At 40.5% G+C, this 20578-nt stretch overlaps 1 protein-coding gene across 3 annotated transcripts in view; it reads right to left on the bottom strand.

Moving 5' to 3' along the window:
• Window positions 1-408: 408 nt before the first annotated feature.
• The window catches only part of CARD19 (caspase recruitment domain family member 19), a 69210-nt gene continuing 49040 nt past the window's right edge, over window positions 409-20578 (bottom strand). For 2 of the 3 annotated variants that reach the window (XM_014596582.3, XM_014596583.3), the window contains exons 3-6: window positions 19754-19907; window positions 12526-12585; window positions 10722-10793; window positions 409-6968 (exon numbers count right to left, since the gene is read on the bottom strand). In XM_014596582.3, coding sequence (XP_014452068.1) covers window positions 6853-6968; window positions 10722-10793; window positions 12526-12585; window positions 19754-19907 — 402 coding nt within the window. In that variant the 3' untranslated portion in view covers window positions 409-6852. The remainder of the gene's footprint in view (window positions 6969-10721; window positions 10794-12525; window positions 12586-19753; window positions 19908-20578) is intronic. The other variant, XM_059715400.1, reaches the window with a different exon arrangement.

Below are 20578 nucleotides of genomic sequence, written 5' to 3'. Positions count from 1 at the left end.
TGACCTGCTGGGGCTGAGGTGGGGTGGGGGGTGGATGTGCGCATGCGTGCGTGTCCAGCTCTCTCCCAGCCCAGGATTGACCAGAAGAGGCTCTGGGATTGATGGGCTGGTGACCACTGCATGACCCTTACCAGCCCACTGGAGATGGGACAGTTCATCTCTCAGAGCAAAAAGTCTGGGACAGGATCATACTGCACTGGAGGTTGCTTGGAACTTGTGCCCTTTTATCACGGCCAAATCAAACCTTGAGAGTATCATGTCAAGAAAATGAAGGAGCTTTTCAAATGTGATAATTTAAGTGTTGTGTTACTATAGGTCTAGGCAAAGAGTCACTCCACAAACACACAAAGAGTCACCATAAAAATGATCAACTATACAAAGCTAGTGTTTAACAAAGATACACCCATATTTGAACCAGGATTTCAAGTTTAATTTATGATTATGAATTGGTTAACAAGAAAAATGTATATTTATTTTAAATCAAAATAATGAAGTTAAAAATTCTGTCATAATTAGCTGTCAGAGACAAAACACTCAAATTGTGCAGGGGCAACTTCAGTACAGCTCCTGTCAGCAACAGCCACCAGTAGGCAACATCAGACATAGTACAGCACTTCTGAAATTCCATATAAAGCGCTTAACACACAAGGAACATCTTCCTCCCAGTACCCAGATTCAGTCTAGCTTCTTGACATTTAATTTAAATTAACATCTTTGTTGAACTGCCTGATAACTTTTCTTTGGCTCATGTTATACAGTACAAATGTTATGTAAGAAAACATGCACAATGGCACATGACTATAACTGTTGAACCCATGCAGAATACCAAATAGCTTGTATTTTGTAACGTAACAGTAGCAGTGGGAAAACAGTTATGAAGTCTAGAATTTTTTAGAACAATTACTATGTATACAACCTACCAATGATAATAGATCCAAGATTGCAAGAGCTATTCTTAAGATACTTTAGAATTTTTTTTATTGTAAATGAAACACCAAGAAAGTGGAGTCTTACGTACATATAATACTACAAACATGACACAAACACTGAGATTTTCAAAGCTGCTAAGTCTCGGTGAAAGTAATGGGAGTTGAATTTCCAAGCCTAGAAAAGCCCAGCCAAAACAACCCAGCATGTCCCTGAGTGAATCTCTACTTCAATACAGTTCTTGCTTACAGACAGGTTGCACTTTGCTGAAGTACTTCAAATGGTGCAAAGTTATCCTTCAAATGGAGCTGTGCAAATCCAGTGTGAGACCCACCATTTTGCTTCTCATTTCTTGTGGATGCAGATGGTCCATTTTGCCTATTATTTAACTATGATACAGGATCATACAGGACTGCTATAGTGTGCCTACTTACTTCAGTTTACAGACTTACAACACAGGCCATTTCCTTTGACTCTGAGAAGTTTGACATTGTGAGACTAAGGCGATTTGAGGCAGTTCAGTTTTAATCTAAATCAAATGGCCTGATCACAAATGAACTAAGGAAGGAAGAGTTTTTTGCTGGCTAGTGTCAGAATTCATTTGGCTTGGATTATCTATACTCCACTGGCAAAATCTGCCTCCCTTCCCTGTGCACATGCACAACTCTGAAAGCAGCTGAAAAGGAGCAGCTTAGTGGAGACAAGCAGCAGGAAAGCTGTGCACAATGCACAGATCTCCTGCAGGCTGCACCAATGGGCTCTGCAAAGCCTCCACAATGTTATACAAGGGAGCAGAGACTTTGAGGAGATGCTATGTAACAGTAATGCTGGCCAATGACCTCGTATTCCACAATGCCATGGCAACCTGATGTTAGGGTGTCAGGTAAGGGAGGGGCAGAAGATCCTCTGTAAAGCAGCTCTTGGAATGGGTGAGGAGATGCTGAAGATATGGCCAACCTATGTTCAGTCATCAGCAGACACACAGGAGCAATTTCCACACATGTATTAACTGTGCCTGGCTTATTAAGTATGATCTCCACCCTGCAAATGCTTAACTGCAAATAGCTGCTACCACTCACACAACCCTTGGGGATCAGGCCTAGATGTCAGGATAGTTTGGACAATAAATAAATGGTCTATTCTGGACTTGCAGTGGGGAGTGGGGCTCTGGACAGATGACAAGAGTAATCCAAGACATCAAAAATCAGAAAGTCTGCACAAGCACAGTTAAAGTATACCCAGTTTCTGTGGCCAAGTGCACAAAAGGGAGTGATATGTTTAGCATTACATCTAGCTGCCTTGGACTCCCTAGCCAGGCACCCACTCACAGCTGGGTTAACCAGGGGCAGCCTTCAGCCGCTATGCAGTACATGGCTCAAACCCCTGGTGCCAGAACAAAATACCTTAATCTCTCTGTCACCATGCCACCTTAGCCCAAGCCATAGCTTTATTTCATGATAAATGGTAACATTCAGCTGGAAAAAACACCAAACAATTAAGGATATTCAAAGAACCAACCTATCTGCCTCCTACAGACACTGGACATGGGGGGGAAAACTATACATGTTACAGGCTTGCCATATATACCCACTGTGTGAAGAGGTGTGAAAAAGCCTAGAATCCCTTCCTGAATTACAACCTTCAGGAATCCATCCTGGGACGACCACATACAGACTTGGATCCTTCTGTTCTAAAATGAGAGAACTACAAGAGTCTTTTACTCCTTTTCTCAAACTCTCATTAAGAGACTTGAGAAGAGCCAGGGGGAAAGGAGGGGGAGGAGGGAAGATGGGGCCAAAAAAACTTCTAATTGTGCAACGCATTGTACAAAAAATGATACACTGAGTGTGTATAAATACACAGGCAATTTTAGAATCTGTCTCTCTGCTTTTCTTATCAATGCAAGCTACCAACAGTGAACTGATAAGCTGTTTTCTCCTATGTGCTGTCATGGTCCTTTAAGTAACCAAACTGGGTCAAAAACAAGCTTGCCCTGTAAACAGAATCATGAGAAAGATTTTACCTTTCATTTGGAGATTTGCAGCCAAATCCTGCTCTCAGCTGATCTAGTTCTCATTCCAGCCTTTCTCCCTACTAATCTAGTGCTAATTTTCCACATGACATTTTATTCTTCAAAGGCATCCTCATGCTGGAAGAGCTCAGAACCCCAGCAAGTACGGAATGGTCTCGTCATATATGGTTCCAAAGGATCATCACAATCATTTGCCTTAAGGCGCCTGCAGGACCACATTCTGCCATCTTCCATTACGTTGGCTTTGCTCCCTGGAGAGCCATTGATCTCAATGGGAGTGCCAGCAGGGTGAGTTATGCTTCAGTGGATAAGTGAAGAAGAATTTCATCTTCAAAGTATATACTGCACTGGTGATTCCTGCAGGATTTCAACAAGAGCCCACAAAAAGTAACAGTCTGTTATAACAGGAACACAGAGATGGAGAATCTAAACACAGGGAAGCTGCTTAAAAGTAACAGGATCTCTGTGTTTGCACTAAAATGAGAGGTGGCTGACTGAGATTACCCTGTTTTGAATACTACAGGAAGCACTCTATAAACACTGTCACAGTTGCCTCTATAAGATTACCCGTGGGTAATAGGGTGAAAGATGAATGATAGATGATGGGGCAGAAGAAAGGGAAAAATTCCAACCTACAGTGCTGTGTGGGGCCTGGACGAACAATGCTCTTATTTCATTTGCACAGAATCTTCATGAGTTCCCATCTTATGAGATGCTGATCTCTATTAAATAGGTTTACTATATCTCCTGGCCCAATCTTGACCTCGCTATAACTGAGAAGCACCTCTATTCTGTAATAATGCTATACTACAGAAGCCAGTAAGGGTATGTTTACATTGTAGTTACAGTGATGTGGCTATTGCTTCTGTAAACATATGAATTAGCCCTAGTTAGCAGGGTACAGCTATCAGGGTAGCTGCGGTAGCACAGAGCTCTTTGTGGACTGCAAAATCTGCCTGAGACTTTGGGTAAACCAAAGCACTAAGGCCTATAGTGCTGCAACTAGCTGTACTGTTAAATTTGAGAGGATTATTCTCAAGAGTGTTCACAGGGCTGGCTTCTACTCCCATTCATTGCAACTGCAAAACTCCCATTGACTTTAGTAATGAGAGAAGGAATGGCGGCCCCTTTTGGCCCTATTTCAGCCCTTCCTTACCCTGTCACATACTCCAGCAGGTATGTTGTTAGTATAAAAAAAGCAGTCTGTTATTCAGATACTTGGCCCTAAATTACAATCTCCTTTTCCCTTCCAGGTATGCTTTGGCTGCTGGTGAAATCTTTCTTGGAAGGAAACAAGACATTCAGAGACACAGATAAACTAGACAGATCAGAGTAATCTTGGAGTACAGTGGGTTATTTTCTTTGGAGTATTACATCATTTTTATTGTGTAAAAAGTACATGGTAATTTGAAGCTGGTAAATACTTTTTCAGTCTGATTGTTTGCTTCTATGATCAAATGAGGCATAGACTGAGGTCAACATTTCATATGTGTCCATTATCTCCATCCTGCAAAGCTCTAAGACCAGCAAAAAGTGACAGATTTTCTGAGATAAAGTTCCATGACATACTTAAACATGTCAGTATCCCCAACAATGGCAAAGGGAATATTCGCAAGCTTAAAGTTAGGTATAGGCTCCCCCTTTAATGGGGCCATCTTTCCACCTATGGGCACAAGTCCTGCGAATGTTGATTATTGTATGTGACAAAATTAATATCCTAAGTTGCTAGGTTTGGTTGGGTGCTTTTCTACTCCTCCTCTGTTCTGGGTCTAGTTTATAGATTTTGGTGATTATAGCTTAGAATCCGATGAACTCAAAGATGGAAAACAGTTATCATTCTCAAGGACACTAATGACTGCTGTAGGTGAGCCTGTTAAGGCAACAAGCAATTGTAGAAACAGAACAAAGAGTAAACCAGAGAATCACCAAAAAGGATGGCAGTAGCCAACAGGTACTATCTGGGACCTGGCTAGTCAAAACCCTAATGCTGCAGCCCCTGGCATGCATTCTAGTTGTTCAAAGGGATTTTTTTTTCAGCATCAAAATAATGGGATTGGGAAAAAACTGTGCTATAAATGTGGAGAACCAGAAGATGATCTAAGGTTCTGCACTAAGTTGCAGTTCTCTTAGTAATTGTTAACCACTGTGAGCTGGTGATTTCACATGCAAAGGCTTGATTATGCAGCTAACTGTTATTATACCTGTGTAGTTAAATTGTTGCAACTCCCCAGTAGTCACCCCTAGTCCAGAATGAGAGAGGTGGGCCTTTTGTTTGCTTGTCAGCTTAGCTTAAGCCCATTCCAATGCAACATGAACTGAACAAAGAAGTCACTCCAGAGTAAGTGTCCATATGACTGGGTATACCAGTATAACATATCGCAGTTTGCAATATGTTTGTGAAGTGCCCATATGACAGGTCCATATGATGGGTTATAGCAGCATAACGTCTGCAGTATCAGTTAATATTCTTATATAGTTCCTGCAGTATTTGTGATTGAGGCTCCATTTTGCCCCAGGAGTCAGCCTCTAGTCGCAGAGTAGCTCATGAAAGACAGGAAGAGAATGCCTTACCAAGCATCTCAGTTTTTTTTCACCCATAAGCAGATCATGAGAGAACATCTTCATTATAGATGCCAGTATTTGTAGCCAGGTTCAGGAACAGTAACACCTCTAACCAGAATGAGAAAAACCACTTAGAAGAGAAAGAGAAGGACCTACCTGAGAGCTCAATGGTAGAAGGCTGGGCCACAAAATTAAAAATCCCCAAGCACCTCATTTCCAGTCCTGAGTCCCTGTATTTCCTACATGTCTTAATGCTATCTGGGTTTATGAACACAGGAAAGTCTTTTTGCAGGTTCTCAGAAGAAAACCCACAGAAGAAAAGCATAATGTATGATCAAATTACATTATAAAGAAAGTTGAAATGCAAGTTAAAATGCATCTTTTTGGCCATAAACAAAAGCACATTGTGCAGCTTTGATGACTGTTTCTAAAGTTCCTGCCAAATATTTTGGGCTACTATAGTTTCCTGGCAACATAAAACTGAACATAACTTCAACTAAAATGAAAAAACAATACAAATTTGAAAAATCTACTTCATATTCTTGCTAGTTCTGTCATCCTGATTGCAAAGAAAATCAAACAGCCATAGGCTGAAATCTACATTAGCTCAATACATGCTAACAAAGATGAACAGTGTCCAGAACCTGAACATGGGCAGGCTAAGCTGAGGCATAAGAGAAGGCAGTCAGAAAATACTGCAAGAAACCAGCAACTGGTGAGCCCTGTATGGATTAATGCCCATTTGAACACATGCAGTACAAAGAATACAGACAGAAGAGACAACCCTGAAATAAAGGATCCAGTCCATTTCTTACTAAGGCTTTGGGTTGACTTGCTTAGGTATCACCCTTAGATTAACTATTAAAAAAAGACAGAATTATATATCCTTTAAACTGTCCTGTTTCTCTACTCCAGTATAAAACACAAGGTACACAAAGATGGCTTAAGTTCTGTCATCAGTCATCACTTAAGATAACATGTCAAGGTTTGTATTAAAAACATTATCCAAATGATAAATATTTTAAAATAAGCATTTACAAAAATAAATGGTCCATTCCTTTAAGAAAGGAGATATATACACCTATATGTGTGTGTGTGTGTATATAATATATATATATATATATATATATATATAGCTAAGCTTTAGAATGAACCTTGAGGCAGCATATTTACTGCTAAAGTAAGTTAATTAACTCTTTGGTATAAGAATATAGTGCATGTGTGTGTGTATATATATATATATATATATATATATGTATATATATATATGTGCATTGCAGGTTTTCTTTTGGCAGGTATACTTTACAGATGACTGAAGAAACAGCTTTTCTTCATTTGTTCCTTGATGTGTCTTCCAGGTACAACATACAAATATTTCTAACATGTCTTCCTATGATAATAGGAGAAAATCCCAATATTTTCCGGGCTCCTCCTGCAACTTTTGTACCTAAAACAAAAACAAAGGTGGAGAAAAAAGAAAAGTGAGTTGACTGGTAAGTCCAGTTGTAGTCAACTGCACTTATGTTTGCAAACCTTCTGTACAAAAATGCCTTTTGTAAATTAACTGAAATTACAGTGTGATAGTCATGTAAAAAAGGCCAACTGTAATCCTTGGATGCAGACAGAGAGGAACAGCAGGTAGAAAGAAAAGGGTGGTTTTACCACAGCATATGCCACTGGTGAGATAAATATTGGAAAGGTGCATATATAGCTTTGGTGCCCACATTTTAAAAGGACATTTAAAAATTAATAAGGGTTCAGAAAGAAGCCACAAAAATGATGAGCACTGGAGAAAATGCCTTATAGGGAGAAACTTACAGAACTCAATTAGTTTCACAGAACAAAAATAAAGACTGAAGGTGACTTGTTTATTGTGTGCAAAAACCTCCAGTAAGTACTAATAAGGTAAGGGAACTTGGTATTGGAGGGCTCTCTAATCTAGAGGAGAAAGGGCTAACAAGAAACAATATCTAGAACAAAAAATAAAGTATATTCAAATTGACAATAAAGCATAAATATCCAACAAATTACCAATCGAAGCAGTGGGGGCTGGGTGATCTTTTGGAATATCTGCTTTAACCAAACAAAAGTTATTGGTCCCAACACGTGGGTAACGGTGAAATTTAAGACCCTGTTATATAGAAATCACACCAGGTGTTCCAATGGTCCCTTCCTGACATTGTTCATTAATAAGGCTGGGTTATGAAGCACAATAAGTTATCAATGATAATGCAACGATCAAGGACCACTGACAACATAGGAGAGATCATCACATTTGCTTCTCAGGAAGTGGGGTGCTGCAACAGGCAATCAGTGTTAGCCTAGAGGAATAAGCAGTGTTACAAACACCCCCATTTCCTATAAAAGAAAAAGATTAATACCCTCATAAAATTAAATTACAAAATAATTTACCAACACATTTATGGCCCAAACAACATCTTCACCAGGAGAAGCAATTAAGGCTGGAACACTCTAGGCAGGATTCACAAGCCCTGTATTAGCCCTTTTGCCTGAGTAGTTTGAAGGGCCACAATCCACACAGATCCCCAGCAGAGAATATCTGGTATAGATATCAGTGTCACTGTCAGATATTGTGCCACTACTCCCTACCAATATAAAGGACTGAGAGGGGCTATGGTAGAACTCAATTTTGTACCCTACTTTCACAGGCCCTGTTAAGATGGCTTTCGATAATGTTGAAGCTTAACTTTAGAAGAAGGGAACTGTTACCAGCTCCCGAATGTTCCCTGTTCCTTCCATACTGATATGGAGAAAAATTCAGGGCCAGGTGAGACTCTGTCTCTCACTGTCTTTGCAGTTAAATTGTGAAAAGCAAGAAGCACTCAGATAACATGTTGGGGGACTCAATTAGGTCACAGACCAAGATATTTAATTAATATTAATTTAATCAGTAATAGCTATTTAATAGTAATTCATATGTAGTTGATTTCCATAACAATCTATCAACATTTATAGCTGATTCTCTTTCTCAAATATTGATGTACTGTATCCACTTCATTACAGTGCAAGGATAAAAGGTTATATCAACTATTAAATAAAAGCCTTGTTCTTCAATCCCTAATCTACAGACACACGAATGGAAAAACAAACTTTGAGGCATAAACCCCATGCCAGATGTGCACAAACAAGCAGAGCTTATAGTGGGCTGCACCAAAATGAAAGCTTTTGAAAGTATAAAAAGTAATATTCAATTCACTTCAGAGTACATTTGCAGCTACCAAGGCAAAATGGAACCACTCTTAACCCTTTAAAAAAAAAAATCAGGTCAATTCAACATGGCAGAGGTTAACTTCTTCCATGTATCCATGACTTTACTGGTGTTCCCCTGAAGCCAGTGGAGTACTCATATTAGCAGTGAAGCCTTTTTCCCTTAATAGGTAGGCTTACTGGTGACTACAGCTTGCATATTTACAGGATATTCAATACCAACTAGAGCCAGGTAAAATTTGTTTCACTAATATTAGGTTTGCCCGAAAAGGTTTTTGGAGGGATGCAAACTGAAACTATTTGCAAATTCAGATGAAATTTAGTATTGTTTCATCTGAAAAAATGGGGGAAATAATGGAAAATGTTGTCGGTAATTTTTAAATGATATTTTTGTTTCAGAAATGCCAAAATGTTCTGTTTCAACATGATCAGAATGAAAGTTATTATTTGGAAAATGGCATTATTTCCTTAGACGCTTACCCAAATTAAAAGAAGGGTAAAAGGTTCATACACATTCAAAAGATTTAATTTTAAATTAAGTTAAATGTTTTGGGTTAACCTAAAAATGAAATTTTTTTTTCTCCTCTTTTTCTTTTTGGTTTTTCAGTAAAGTCAAAAATTCAACCTTTGTTTTACTTGAACAAAATTTCTTTCTTTACCTTTGTCACCAAACTAAAAAAGTCTCTTCTTTTCCCAGGTGTGTTCCTAATGTTTATTCATAAATCATGAAAAGGTATGTGGGGACAGGGAGAATACCTCAGAAACCTACTTTTCTGTGCAAATGTTTGCAGACCACTAAATTAAAAAAGACTCTTGTTTCTCTATATAATTGAGGTATAGGTATTGATCAGCTGCTGGAAGGTCTGAGGCAGAGGACATCCATTAATCATTTAAGTAGTCCATTGATTACCATTGCACTATCCATGTAAGAAACAGCTTGAGGATCAGCCCTGAAAATACATCCCTTTGCTCTTTCAACTGTGGTCCAGATCTTGCCTGTATCCCTCATGCATAATTCCCTTTGATAGAAATGGGTTACATCTGTGTGTGAAGGGAGTGCAGGACCCAGGCCTACATTCTCACAGCATCTAGCTATTTTTGCATCCTACACCAACTGTACAGATCTGACCACCCTGTAGTTTATTTTGGAGTAACATTGTTTTAATGGTTATTTTGAGAAGACAATTTTCATAGATTATTAAGAATAAGTTGAAATAAGGGTTGTTTCACATACTACCACCTCAATCATTTATGGCTGGCTTGAGCCTAGAAAGCCCATCAGGGGAGCGTGTGGTAAAGGTACACCAGCTCCTATAGCCAAAAGCACACAGGGAGTGCTGTGCTTGGCATTTTACATTTGGTTGTTTCTAATGCCCCAGCTCAAATATTATCATACAAGATGTACAGTTATCCACAAAGAGTGCCTTTCATGCAAAAGGCTCCCAAAGTGTAATTCACACCCACTACACATGCACCACCTCCTGCCTACAATGGAACCTCTTTCACAGTGAAGCACAGGAACTACTTAATAGTGAATATTTTAGGAACAGAAATGAAAAGAATATCTTTGCTTCTCATGATCAGTCACTGAAAGTACCAGCACCAGATAGACTGCTATTAGCATCTTAAAGCATTTAAAAAAATGTTCCACTTTGGAGCCAGAAGACTTTGGATCTGTTCTGGCATTGCCCTTCTGCTCACAGAGAGAAATTCACATGACAATGGTTTAGATAAAATAAAAAGTGCCCCTATTTCTGGGATCTTCTGTAAGTGATCCATGAGCTTTTTATTACTTATACCCTAGCATTCTTGAAGTGCAGGTTGTATCCCAACCTCATTAAAGAATGATGACCCCTTAGACTAACTCTGTTATATAAGCAGCCTTTGTTCATGTTACACAGGGAGCTCTCCAAAATGCATTTGGTGACTGAAAATAAAAACACCCACTGCAAACAGCTCCAGAGCAGATTACCTGAGTTACAGCAATTCATGAATAATGCGAATCCTGCAGCAACACTAAAACAGGCGAGGAAGAACATGGGACCTAGTGAAGACAAAGGAAAAGAGACTGTATTAAAACAGAACAGAGGATTGAAAGTTTAACTCATCAGAATTAATGAATCATTGTTATTAACATGCATGGCTAAGATTATTCAAATGAAGTTAGTACAATCATAATTATGCATATTCTGTACCTAATGTACTGTAAAATACCATTACTATACTCTATTATAATTAATTTGTATTTCATTTACTCTGACATCACTGCTGTTAGAGCTCCTCATCTTCTAATTAGGTCCCTCATTTTAAGTTCTTATTAAGCTGTAAGTGAGGTTTCTTTAGAGCGTTTTATACTCATAAAAGGTCTACTCTGCAACAATATCCTGAAAGATGTATAAAAGCAAAAGTGAGAACCAGAATGTGATACCTTCCCATGCAGTCAGTAACACTTAACTCTATAAGTAGTTCCACTGATGTTCATGAGCTACCTGTAGGTAAGGCACTATTCAATAAGAACAATTATGCCCCAAATAAGTAGTATTTTCCACAACATTTCGTTTTCATTTCTACACTTTGTATTCTTTGTCATACTTTTCTCCTTGCTCCCCACCAAAGCGTACTGCTCATTACAGGTCCTGTCCTGCTGTGCTCTAGTCAAAAAGCTTACTTTGACTTCAGTTACCATGACTTTTTAAAGATTTTTTTCTATGTGAGGACCGTGTGATTAAACCTGGTAACAATAATTCAGCCAAGAATGCAGAACAAACATCAGCTATTAGTTAAATCATTCAGATTCAGAGCACAGGAACAGGGACATTAATTAGGCAGCAGGGGAGCCAATTGGGTGCTGAGCTGGGCTGATGATTCTGCATAGTCTTGATCCAACCCTAAATTTTAAGCTTTTTAAAAAATAGTTAACCTAGTTACATTTCTAAACGAAATGTAACTTCAAAAAGAAAAAGTTAAAGGTTTCATTTGAACTTTACTGAATTTTTCCTCACTTTTTTCAGCTAAACCTGTTCACAAATTTGTGAATATTTACCCTTTCTCCCAACACTACCATTTTCAGCAAATAAATTAAAAATCATGCCTTGTTCAGGTATAGGCATGGAGGGCCTGAATACACTGAGCACCCACCAGGCCAAGCAGGAGTGCACTGATCCATGTTGCGCTGTTTTGAGTATATGACCTCCAGAATTAAAACTTGTGCAGCTGCCTTGGCATGTTGCTACAAGCAGGATAAGCGGCTCTGCCTTTCAGCAGTACTAATTCACCTATTACAGCACTGTATTAACATGGCTACATTACTTGCTGGTCAGGAAACAGTGCATATGGAGCAGTGCTGCAGCCTGGTGTGGTGAATTTGAAGGGTAGATATGTCCCAAGTGAGGCAAATGAAAGGATTTTAATAGTCCTCAATAAACAATGTTAAAGTTCTCAATTACTTATTTACTGCCAGGAACTCAGTGAAGGTCTGCCAAGAATCCAAGCAACATTTGTAAAAGCATAGAAAGTGAAGGTGAAAAGAGGAGCATGCAGGAAATTAAAGACTAATTAAAAAAAATATGGCAATCAAAAATTTTTTTAAATAAATATTGCCTAAACTCTACCATCTCTTGAATGTTATGGCACTAGTCTGATTGGCTGAATAAGATCTCCCCCACTAAACCACTTATATTTACAATAAGGATATGAGAGAACATAAATTAACTTATAAAACAGACTTCATCTGAAAGTGTCATTCCATCCAATGGTAGTGTATGTATTTTATTTACCCCTGTCATTTAGAATATATTGCTCCTTGTCAGTGTCTATCCCTGTGGAATCTGTGGTTTCTAGGAATAAAAGTAACACACCAAGAGTTAGTAGGAAACTCAAGCCAACACACTTCTGTATCAATCATGCAAAATTAAGAGAAAACCATGTAATAGTATGAGAAATACTCAGTTTCCCATGAAAAATCCCTGCCCCCTTTCTCCCCCAAAGCTGTGTCATTGCTGCAGTTCAATTAGGGAGAGTATTAAAGACATACTTCACAATTATCATTTGAACACAGCCAAAAAGATTTGTGACTATACACTGTTCATCCAGCTAGGCTCTCAATCATGTGCATAGATTTAAGCATCTATTAGGACTTTAGAGGTTACTGTCAAAACAATACATGTTTAAATTTACACATGGAAAATGCCTTGCTGGATTGAGGCCAAAAAAAAGAACCCAGCCAGATTGTCCTGTACTCTCTCCTGTCCAATATGTGGAGTAGATCTGTTGATGCCCACAGATGTGCTTTATACAAGAAAGAATGGCCCTACATTACAACGGCTTTCATACTGGGACAAACTTTAAATCACAAAAGCTTTTGGGAACTATGAAACCTTTTAGTGTTTGAACAAGGACTAACTCCTATCCTGCTTCTTGCCCTACAGTTGAAGCATCAAGTTCTGCTTGTGTGTCAAACACAAAAAAACCCATCTCCCAGGTAAAACACTATGCTCCAAAACATCAGACACCAAACGGTGCTGTCACATACAGACAAATGCAACTATCACTGAAGTCAATGAGCACTGTGTTAAAATTTGGTGCAGGCGATTTGTCCATAGAACAGTATTTTCTGTAAAAAAAAAGCTTGCAGGCTGGATTTCCTTTCTACCCCATGCCCAATAATTAGGGACCTACCAAATTTGAGGGAGCTGCCCCCTGATTTTGTGGGCAGAACATGGGGCCTGGCAGCCATTTTGTGGGGGGAGTGCATCACCCCCTCCCATACCTCTGATTGGCTGGGGCAGTGGCCCCACCCCTTATAACTGATTGGCTGTGAGAGATGTCTGTCCTGCAGCCCTGCCCCTTGTTGCCAAATGATGGAGAGGGTGGGGCCACATGACAGGCAGCCCTCAAGCCAATCAACAGCAAAGGGTGGGAGCGGCAGCCCCAGTTACCCCTCTGGGAAGCCAGCATTTTATGTTACTTAAGTTTGCTTTTTATTCCACAGATTTCATGAGCAATGTCAGATTTCTTGGAATACATGAAATCTGGGAAATAGTGAATTCAGCAGGTCCCTACAAATAATTAGCAAAGGAAGAGCCATTTGCTTAATTTACAGAACTTCTCAGTTGCCACAGTATGAAAGCCACTTTCTGGCACCAGTCGGAGAATCTCTATTTAACATGCATGTCTCAGAATCTAACAACTAACATGGGAAATCCAGTGTTACCCTTTGCAAATTTCACTTTCAGGATGGACATTTTCAAGGCTGTTCATTTGGACCCAGCAGTTGGGAAAGGATGGGGCAGGAGACAAGGGCATCAGGAAGCCAGTCACCTGGCTAGGTACCCAGTTTCACTAGAACTGGCCAGGCCTCTATTTCTACATTGGACATGTGGTTACCTTCTCAGCTGTCAATATGTCATTACCCAGAACACAAGTGGTTGCAGAGTTCACAACTCTGTACCTGGGCAGAAGGCAATATAGCTGCCTTGGGAAGGGGATACTCCTTCAAGGCAAACCTAGACCCCAGTGGATGCTCAGATCCAGCAGGCTCCTTATTGCAAAGGCACTAGGCCCAATGAATATAGCTCTTAATATTTGATCTACAGGGGAAACTGCTTTACTGAAAATATTTTATTATCCCGGAAAGTAACTTTTTAATCAAAAGAATTTTTTCTTTCACTTTTTTGTGAGTTCCACATTTGGCTACATTGCAGGACTTTATATGAGAGGAGTTGAAACTTTTATTTTATTGATTTTCCTTTCTTATGCTCTGCTAATTCTGAGCCACATTACCCTATTCTCTGGGAAGATGAGCGAGTACTCTCTTCCACACTGAGCCCCCATAGGGGATCCTGTTAGTTCTGTCTTCATTGATCCTAGCTTGAGGATGATTGTCTTCCACAGTGAGGTGTCTTTTTGCCTGGAATGACAGAAGCACCAACTGAAATATGGAACCCCATACAGCACTGACTGAACTGAACCATTTTGCTAAGGAACAGGAGAGGGGCTGAGGAGAGCACTGGAAACCCTCTGTCAATCCCTTAATAACTGGAGAGGCTGGTTGCCTGCTAGCTACACATGTAGCACTCCCCGCACGTTCCCTCACCTCCTGCCCCAGAAAAGATACAAGGAGCACTCCACAAGAAGAACCCTAAAGAATTTTGGATCCCAAAATCCCCTTTGAGGAGGACCTGGCTCTATATTCTTCTACTCTGGTCAGCATTAAGAAGAATGCAAATGTAGCATTCTGTGATAGTGTTCCCATTCTCAGACTCAGACAATTATGTCATGTATCTTAGCACCCTCTAGTGGGAACTGACACAACCACATATTTAGCTTCAAATTAATTTAGTGGAACAGGAAGAATTTATCTTTAAAAATTGCAAGAATGCTTTCCATTTGGAGGCTTGTCTAAGTCTACACAACCATGCACTTGGTCTAATAAGAGACAAAACCTACAAAATGCCTTGCCTCTCATAAAATACCTCTGAAATTTAAACCAGTTTTTCTTTAAAAGCTTAATTTTAAGAAAATATTTTACCACACAGAAACCTGTGAATGCACTGCAGGTTGCAGTTCTGCCTTGTTACCCTACTGCTTCTGTCAATGCTGTCACTACACTCTTTCTTATTTGATTTCAGGTCCATCTGAATTTAGAGAAAAATTCTTATGTTGGGAATTCCATTTCTTTCTTCATATTTGCAAAGCCAGAACTCAAATCTGCAAACCCTCAGCATGTGCTACTTTTTAGAGGACAATTATTTCAGAATAAAGTTACATGCGTGTTTAAAGGCATGAAGTATCAGGTGTATCGCATTTAAATAATTTATGTTTACTTCAATGAGGAATAAAAAGAATATGCTTATTTTAGCATATTATAGCTTATTTAGCTTAAATAGCTTATTTAGCTTAAATAGCTTATTTTTAGCTGCTTTAATTTAAAAAGGAGCTTGTTTTAAAGAATATAACCTTTTTCTGACCTATTACAGTAAAAGCTTTGTTATCTGGCATGAGTGGGCTAAGGGGGCACCAGTTATATAAAAATTCCAGTTACCTGAGGGCAGGGGGCCAGGTTCGGCCAGATGCAGAGCGGGGGAGAAGGGGTTTTCAGCTGGATGCAAGGGGGGGCGGGGGGGAAGGCAGGCACGCAGAGCAGCAGCAGTGCTAGGTGGTGGGTGGCAGCAGTGAGCTTCCCTCACCACCATCCCTGCGTCCGGCCATCTAGCCAGAAATTCCAGTTAATAGGGTGTCCCAGTTACTTACATGCTGGTTAACACAGCTTTTACTGCAGTTACAATAAAAAAAGAAGTATGTAGTATGTAGTAAGTATGTAGTATTTCACAAATACTCATCAATTAATCCTAAATGATGAATAGTCACTTCAACTATCTTACTCACTGGTTCTCAACTTTTTTAGAGTCAAATCACCCCTGAATAATCTTGAGGCACCCCTAGATAGACTCAAGAAACCCCCAAGACAAATGCCAGCTCTTAGTTTTCACTCTTTTTTTCACTACAGAAAAATAATAGAGCAGCTTTTCTGTTGCAAACAACCTCAGAAAGACTACAACTATGGATTACTATTTGAAATCTCTGGATTCATCTTGTGAATCTTGGTTATAAACCTAACAGTGCACCCCACAGCACCCTTGAAAGGATCTTGTGGCACCCTAGTTGAGAATCACTGATCTAACTGCTAAGCAGCAGCGTATACATAAACACTCTTGCTGCTTTCACTGTAAATTACTTCCTCGTTGGGTTAGAACAAAGAAACTGCAGTAAATGAATGCATAGTTATTAATTAACCCAGAGATCTTAATCATACTAAGCATTTCAATGACAGAACAGAGTCTGCAATAGAACAGAAATATAACACTTTGTGACTTGCTAGGAGTCCCTTTGGATCACACACATCTGACTAAAGCTGCCTTGGGATTGTTTTGCATAGCATTAGCCATGCAGAGTGCTATCTCTTTAGTCCCCTGGATGCATCAGCATCATTATGTTTTACTTTCTTCAAAATTTTTACAGCTCAACCCACTATGCTCAGATTTCATGTGAGACAGTCTGACTGCACTACATCTATGTCTGAGAAATGTCAGGGTAAACTTTCACAAAGCTCCTTAAGGCACATCTATCCTTCTGTCACTGTTCTAACCTGTAGCTTGTGTAGAATGATGTAAGCTAGTAATAAATGAAATAGCTCAAGTACTGATAGCCACAGAGCTGTGCCATCATGGAGCTGTGTGGGCTGATGACCCGAGTGTTTATTCAGCCACTCAGGCTGGTGCCATAGGATTTGCTAAACTCTTTGCAGCTGTGGCTATACTTTATTGGTATCCCAACTTAAACCTTAAAGCTAGCTCAGGTTTCTCTACTCAAACTGAAGTTGGGCAGTATAGACAAAGCCTAGGTCCCATTTTCAGAACTGCTTAGGGGTGCTTGTACATGCCACAGGGGTTTAATTTGGTTTAGTTCTCCCTAAATTGAAAAACCCACTGTTTCCACCATTTCAGTTTAGGAAGAATTAAACCAAACTAAACCCCCTTGGCATGTACACAAGGGTGGAGGCCTGATCCTTACCTGCCTCTCTGGCAGTGGGGGGGGAAGGAGGAGGCGAATTGCTGCCAGCAGGCTGAGCGGTCCCTGTGCTGTGCGGGGGCCTGGTGCTTCCCTCTGTGGCGGGGGGAGGGGGGGGGGCATGGGGCTTCTCTCCAAGGTGGCAGCGGCGCCCCCCAGGCAGCACCCGCCCACTGGTATCTGGCCTGGGTGGTCCCGGGGGGCACCACAGCCACAGAGGGAAGCATTGGCACCCCTGCAGCCGTGGAGGGAAGCACCAGACCCCTGTGCAGCTCAGGCAGGCAGGCAGGGAAAAAAAAAAAATCCTCAGGCTCCTTGCTGCTTTTTTTTCCCTTCAGTTGAGCCTGCCTGCCTGCACGGCCTGCTGTGGCTGGGTGTGCTGACAGTGGGAGAAGGCAGCGGGGACTGTGCACGGGGCTCTGGAAGCCTGCCAAGCTCTGAGCACGTTGGATTCCAGTGACCCAGTAGCAAACTCAAACACTACGGAAGTGTTTTATCTTGCTATGTTCCAAAATCATTTAAAATGGAATACACCGCTGAGTGTGCAAACAGCAATGCCATTAAAGTGGTGCAAAAGGGCATTTAAGCTGCTTTAAAGGTCAATTTTGTGGCATGTACAAAAGCCCTAAGGTACTTAAAAACCATCTAATTGAAGTCAAAGGGACTTGGTCCCCAAATCATTACCGCAGCCTGGACAGGTAAGTCCATGTTACTTTTCCTGATGCGCTTTCAGCAAAAGTGATAGATTTTTTTGAGATCCAAATTTGATTCAAGTGCCTACCCAGCAGGGACAGCTTCTACAAGGTGCATATCATATCAAAGGCACTGACTCAAAGCTGGAGAGATGACTACTGATGTGTTGAATTGGGACTGAAGTAAGCCTGGGCCCAAGCCAAAGCTCACATCCAAACACTCCAACTGTGCGTGGAGCTTCATCTAACTCTGCAGTTCAGGTATTTCCACAGAGATGGCAGTCTGGGGTTACTGAGATGAGGCTCTTTTCAAATCAATATGGGCTCATAGTTCAGTGTGTATGGATATTCTATTGAATAATGAGATGCTACCTGAAGACTGAGGGTGTGATAGTTTGAAATAACTTATCCATATCATTCTATCTCTACAACAGTGATGTTTACCGCCCACCCCACAGGCCAGATCCAGCCTGCAGAGCTGTCATCCAGCCCATGGGGCTGAAATTTGGCGGTGGGAGACTGGTGGCAGCATTAATTGCTGCTGCTCTGCTGCCAGATTTCTGGCCCTGTAGGGTACCCTGCAGGTAACATAACTCTACATGCTAGTTTGGGTGGGCACTCGGTGAAGCCAGCATATGGCTCATAGACCGATCCTACACCGGCATGACTGGAAGGATGGGCACCACTACTCTAGAACATTTTTCATTACATTTCCATTACAAACAGAAAGTCTGATTTTTTTTGCCTATTATTCTGATGTTTGACTTTAATGATGTGTCTCAGGGATCTGACCACAGAGAATTAATGATGTCAAAATCAGGAACCTGACCAAAAGCCTTGCTGGGGTGCTACTCAAAACTACATGGCAGATGAACAGAGCAGCATCAATATTGTCAGGTGCTTTATGATGGCTTTTTAATATTCAGGCCCTTTGAAGCTCTATTAATCTAATTACAAAAGTCTGCCCTCAAGTTACGCAAATGGTTTCAATGTACTGAACAGATTTCATATCCCTTTTGGAACATACTCTCTCCTTTTCCCCATTCACTGGACACAGTGAATATTATTATTCTAGACTGTCAAATCAGATGGCATATTTTTCCTTTTAGAAGAGAGCTGCTTTACAATATTGAAAATTAAAGTAGCTAAGGTCTTGACCCCACAAAAACACTTGTGTGTAACTGCCTCTCTCAGAAGGGTGTGAACCAAAGTAATTAACACTGCAGTTTGCCATTGCAAGTGCCTGTGAAATAGGCATCATCTAATATTTGTGTTGAGTAAAGTAAAAAGCCAAATTTCAGAAAAGCCCTGATTTTTTTGGTTGTGCAACAAATTTGATATGAATTAACAATATGTCTCTTATTTACTGCAAGTAAAAATAAATGCTGAGAAAATACACATGCTATTAAAGCAAATTCATGAAGGAAATGGTGCAGTTCTCAAAAAGAAAACAAATCAGATTTAGAGTTATTTAAATGCATTGCGTATTTTGGGCATGAATTACATTATAAGCACAGAAACTGAAGTTTCAAAGCTGTCAAAGATTTGGACATCTGATTCCAACCACAAGTAGTGAGAACTGTGCACCCAAATACATGTGGTGGCTCTAAAAACAACAGTCTGCAAGAAGAGACCTTCCATCCCAAAAAGGGCATTTAATTCCTCAAAAAAAGCTAACAGAGTACCTGCAAAATCAGATTTTGCAGTGCACTGATTCAGAGACGCCAAAATCATCCCAACTTACTTATGATTTTCCTGCTTGGCAAGTCATTATACACCTGCTCAGCATTGATCTGTAAAGCTCTGTAAAACTCTTGACAATGCCTGTCTCCTTTATTTTGCAAGTGCTTTATCAGGTCTGACAAACGAGTATGAAGTAACGTCTTTGGATTTCTGAACTGGAAGAGAAAAAGCACTTATTAAAACCAAGATTACAATGGCAATAATGTAGCATTCTAGTACTTACTACAAGACTTTTACAGTATATAAGAGTGAAAGTATCTGTCAGTACTTGACCATTCTAGGAAACAAAAATAATCCAGACCTGAAATATCAACATCCACATTTTGAACCTGCTGATTTAAACTGAGTTCAAGTACATATAGTTCTGATATCTGATCAATCACACTGTAAGAAAAATAGCTGATGTTCAGCATTTCCCAAGAGTCTGTGATAGCAAGGAACTAATCTACTGTAAAGGACTAAATAGAAATATTTTTGGTGCCACTGGTCAATAAATATTTATCTTCTTACAATGTCTTACTAAACTGAACAGCTCAGAATAAGGACCAATATGTTAAGTAACAGCCAACTGCCCATCAAGAATGACGGGGGGCAGGGGGACAGTCCCGCCACCACCACCCCATGCCACCGCCATCTCCCAGGAGCTGGGGGAGGTGCGGAGCTTGCCTCTGTCCCCTCTGCCCCCCTCCACCAGCACCCCATGCCGCCACTGCCTCCAGCGCTGCTTGCCTCGCCCCCCACCGGCCCCTGCTCCACCACCTGTGAGGTGCAGGGCTGGTGGGGTGAGGCCAGCAGCACTGGTCTCGCCCCCCTGCTCTGTCATCTC

Source organism: Alligator mississippiensis, chromosome 12 (assembly GCF_030867095.1).
Source record: "Alligator mississippiensis isolate rAllMis1 chromosome 12, rAllMis1, whole genome shotgun sequence".
NCBI lineage: Eukaryota > Metazoa > Chordata > Crocodylia > Alligatoridae > Alligator > Alligator mississippiensis.
The sequence above is the reverse complement of the archived record's forward strand: the minus strand, read 5'-3'. Positions and strand labels throughout refer to the sequence as shown.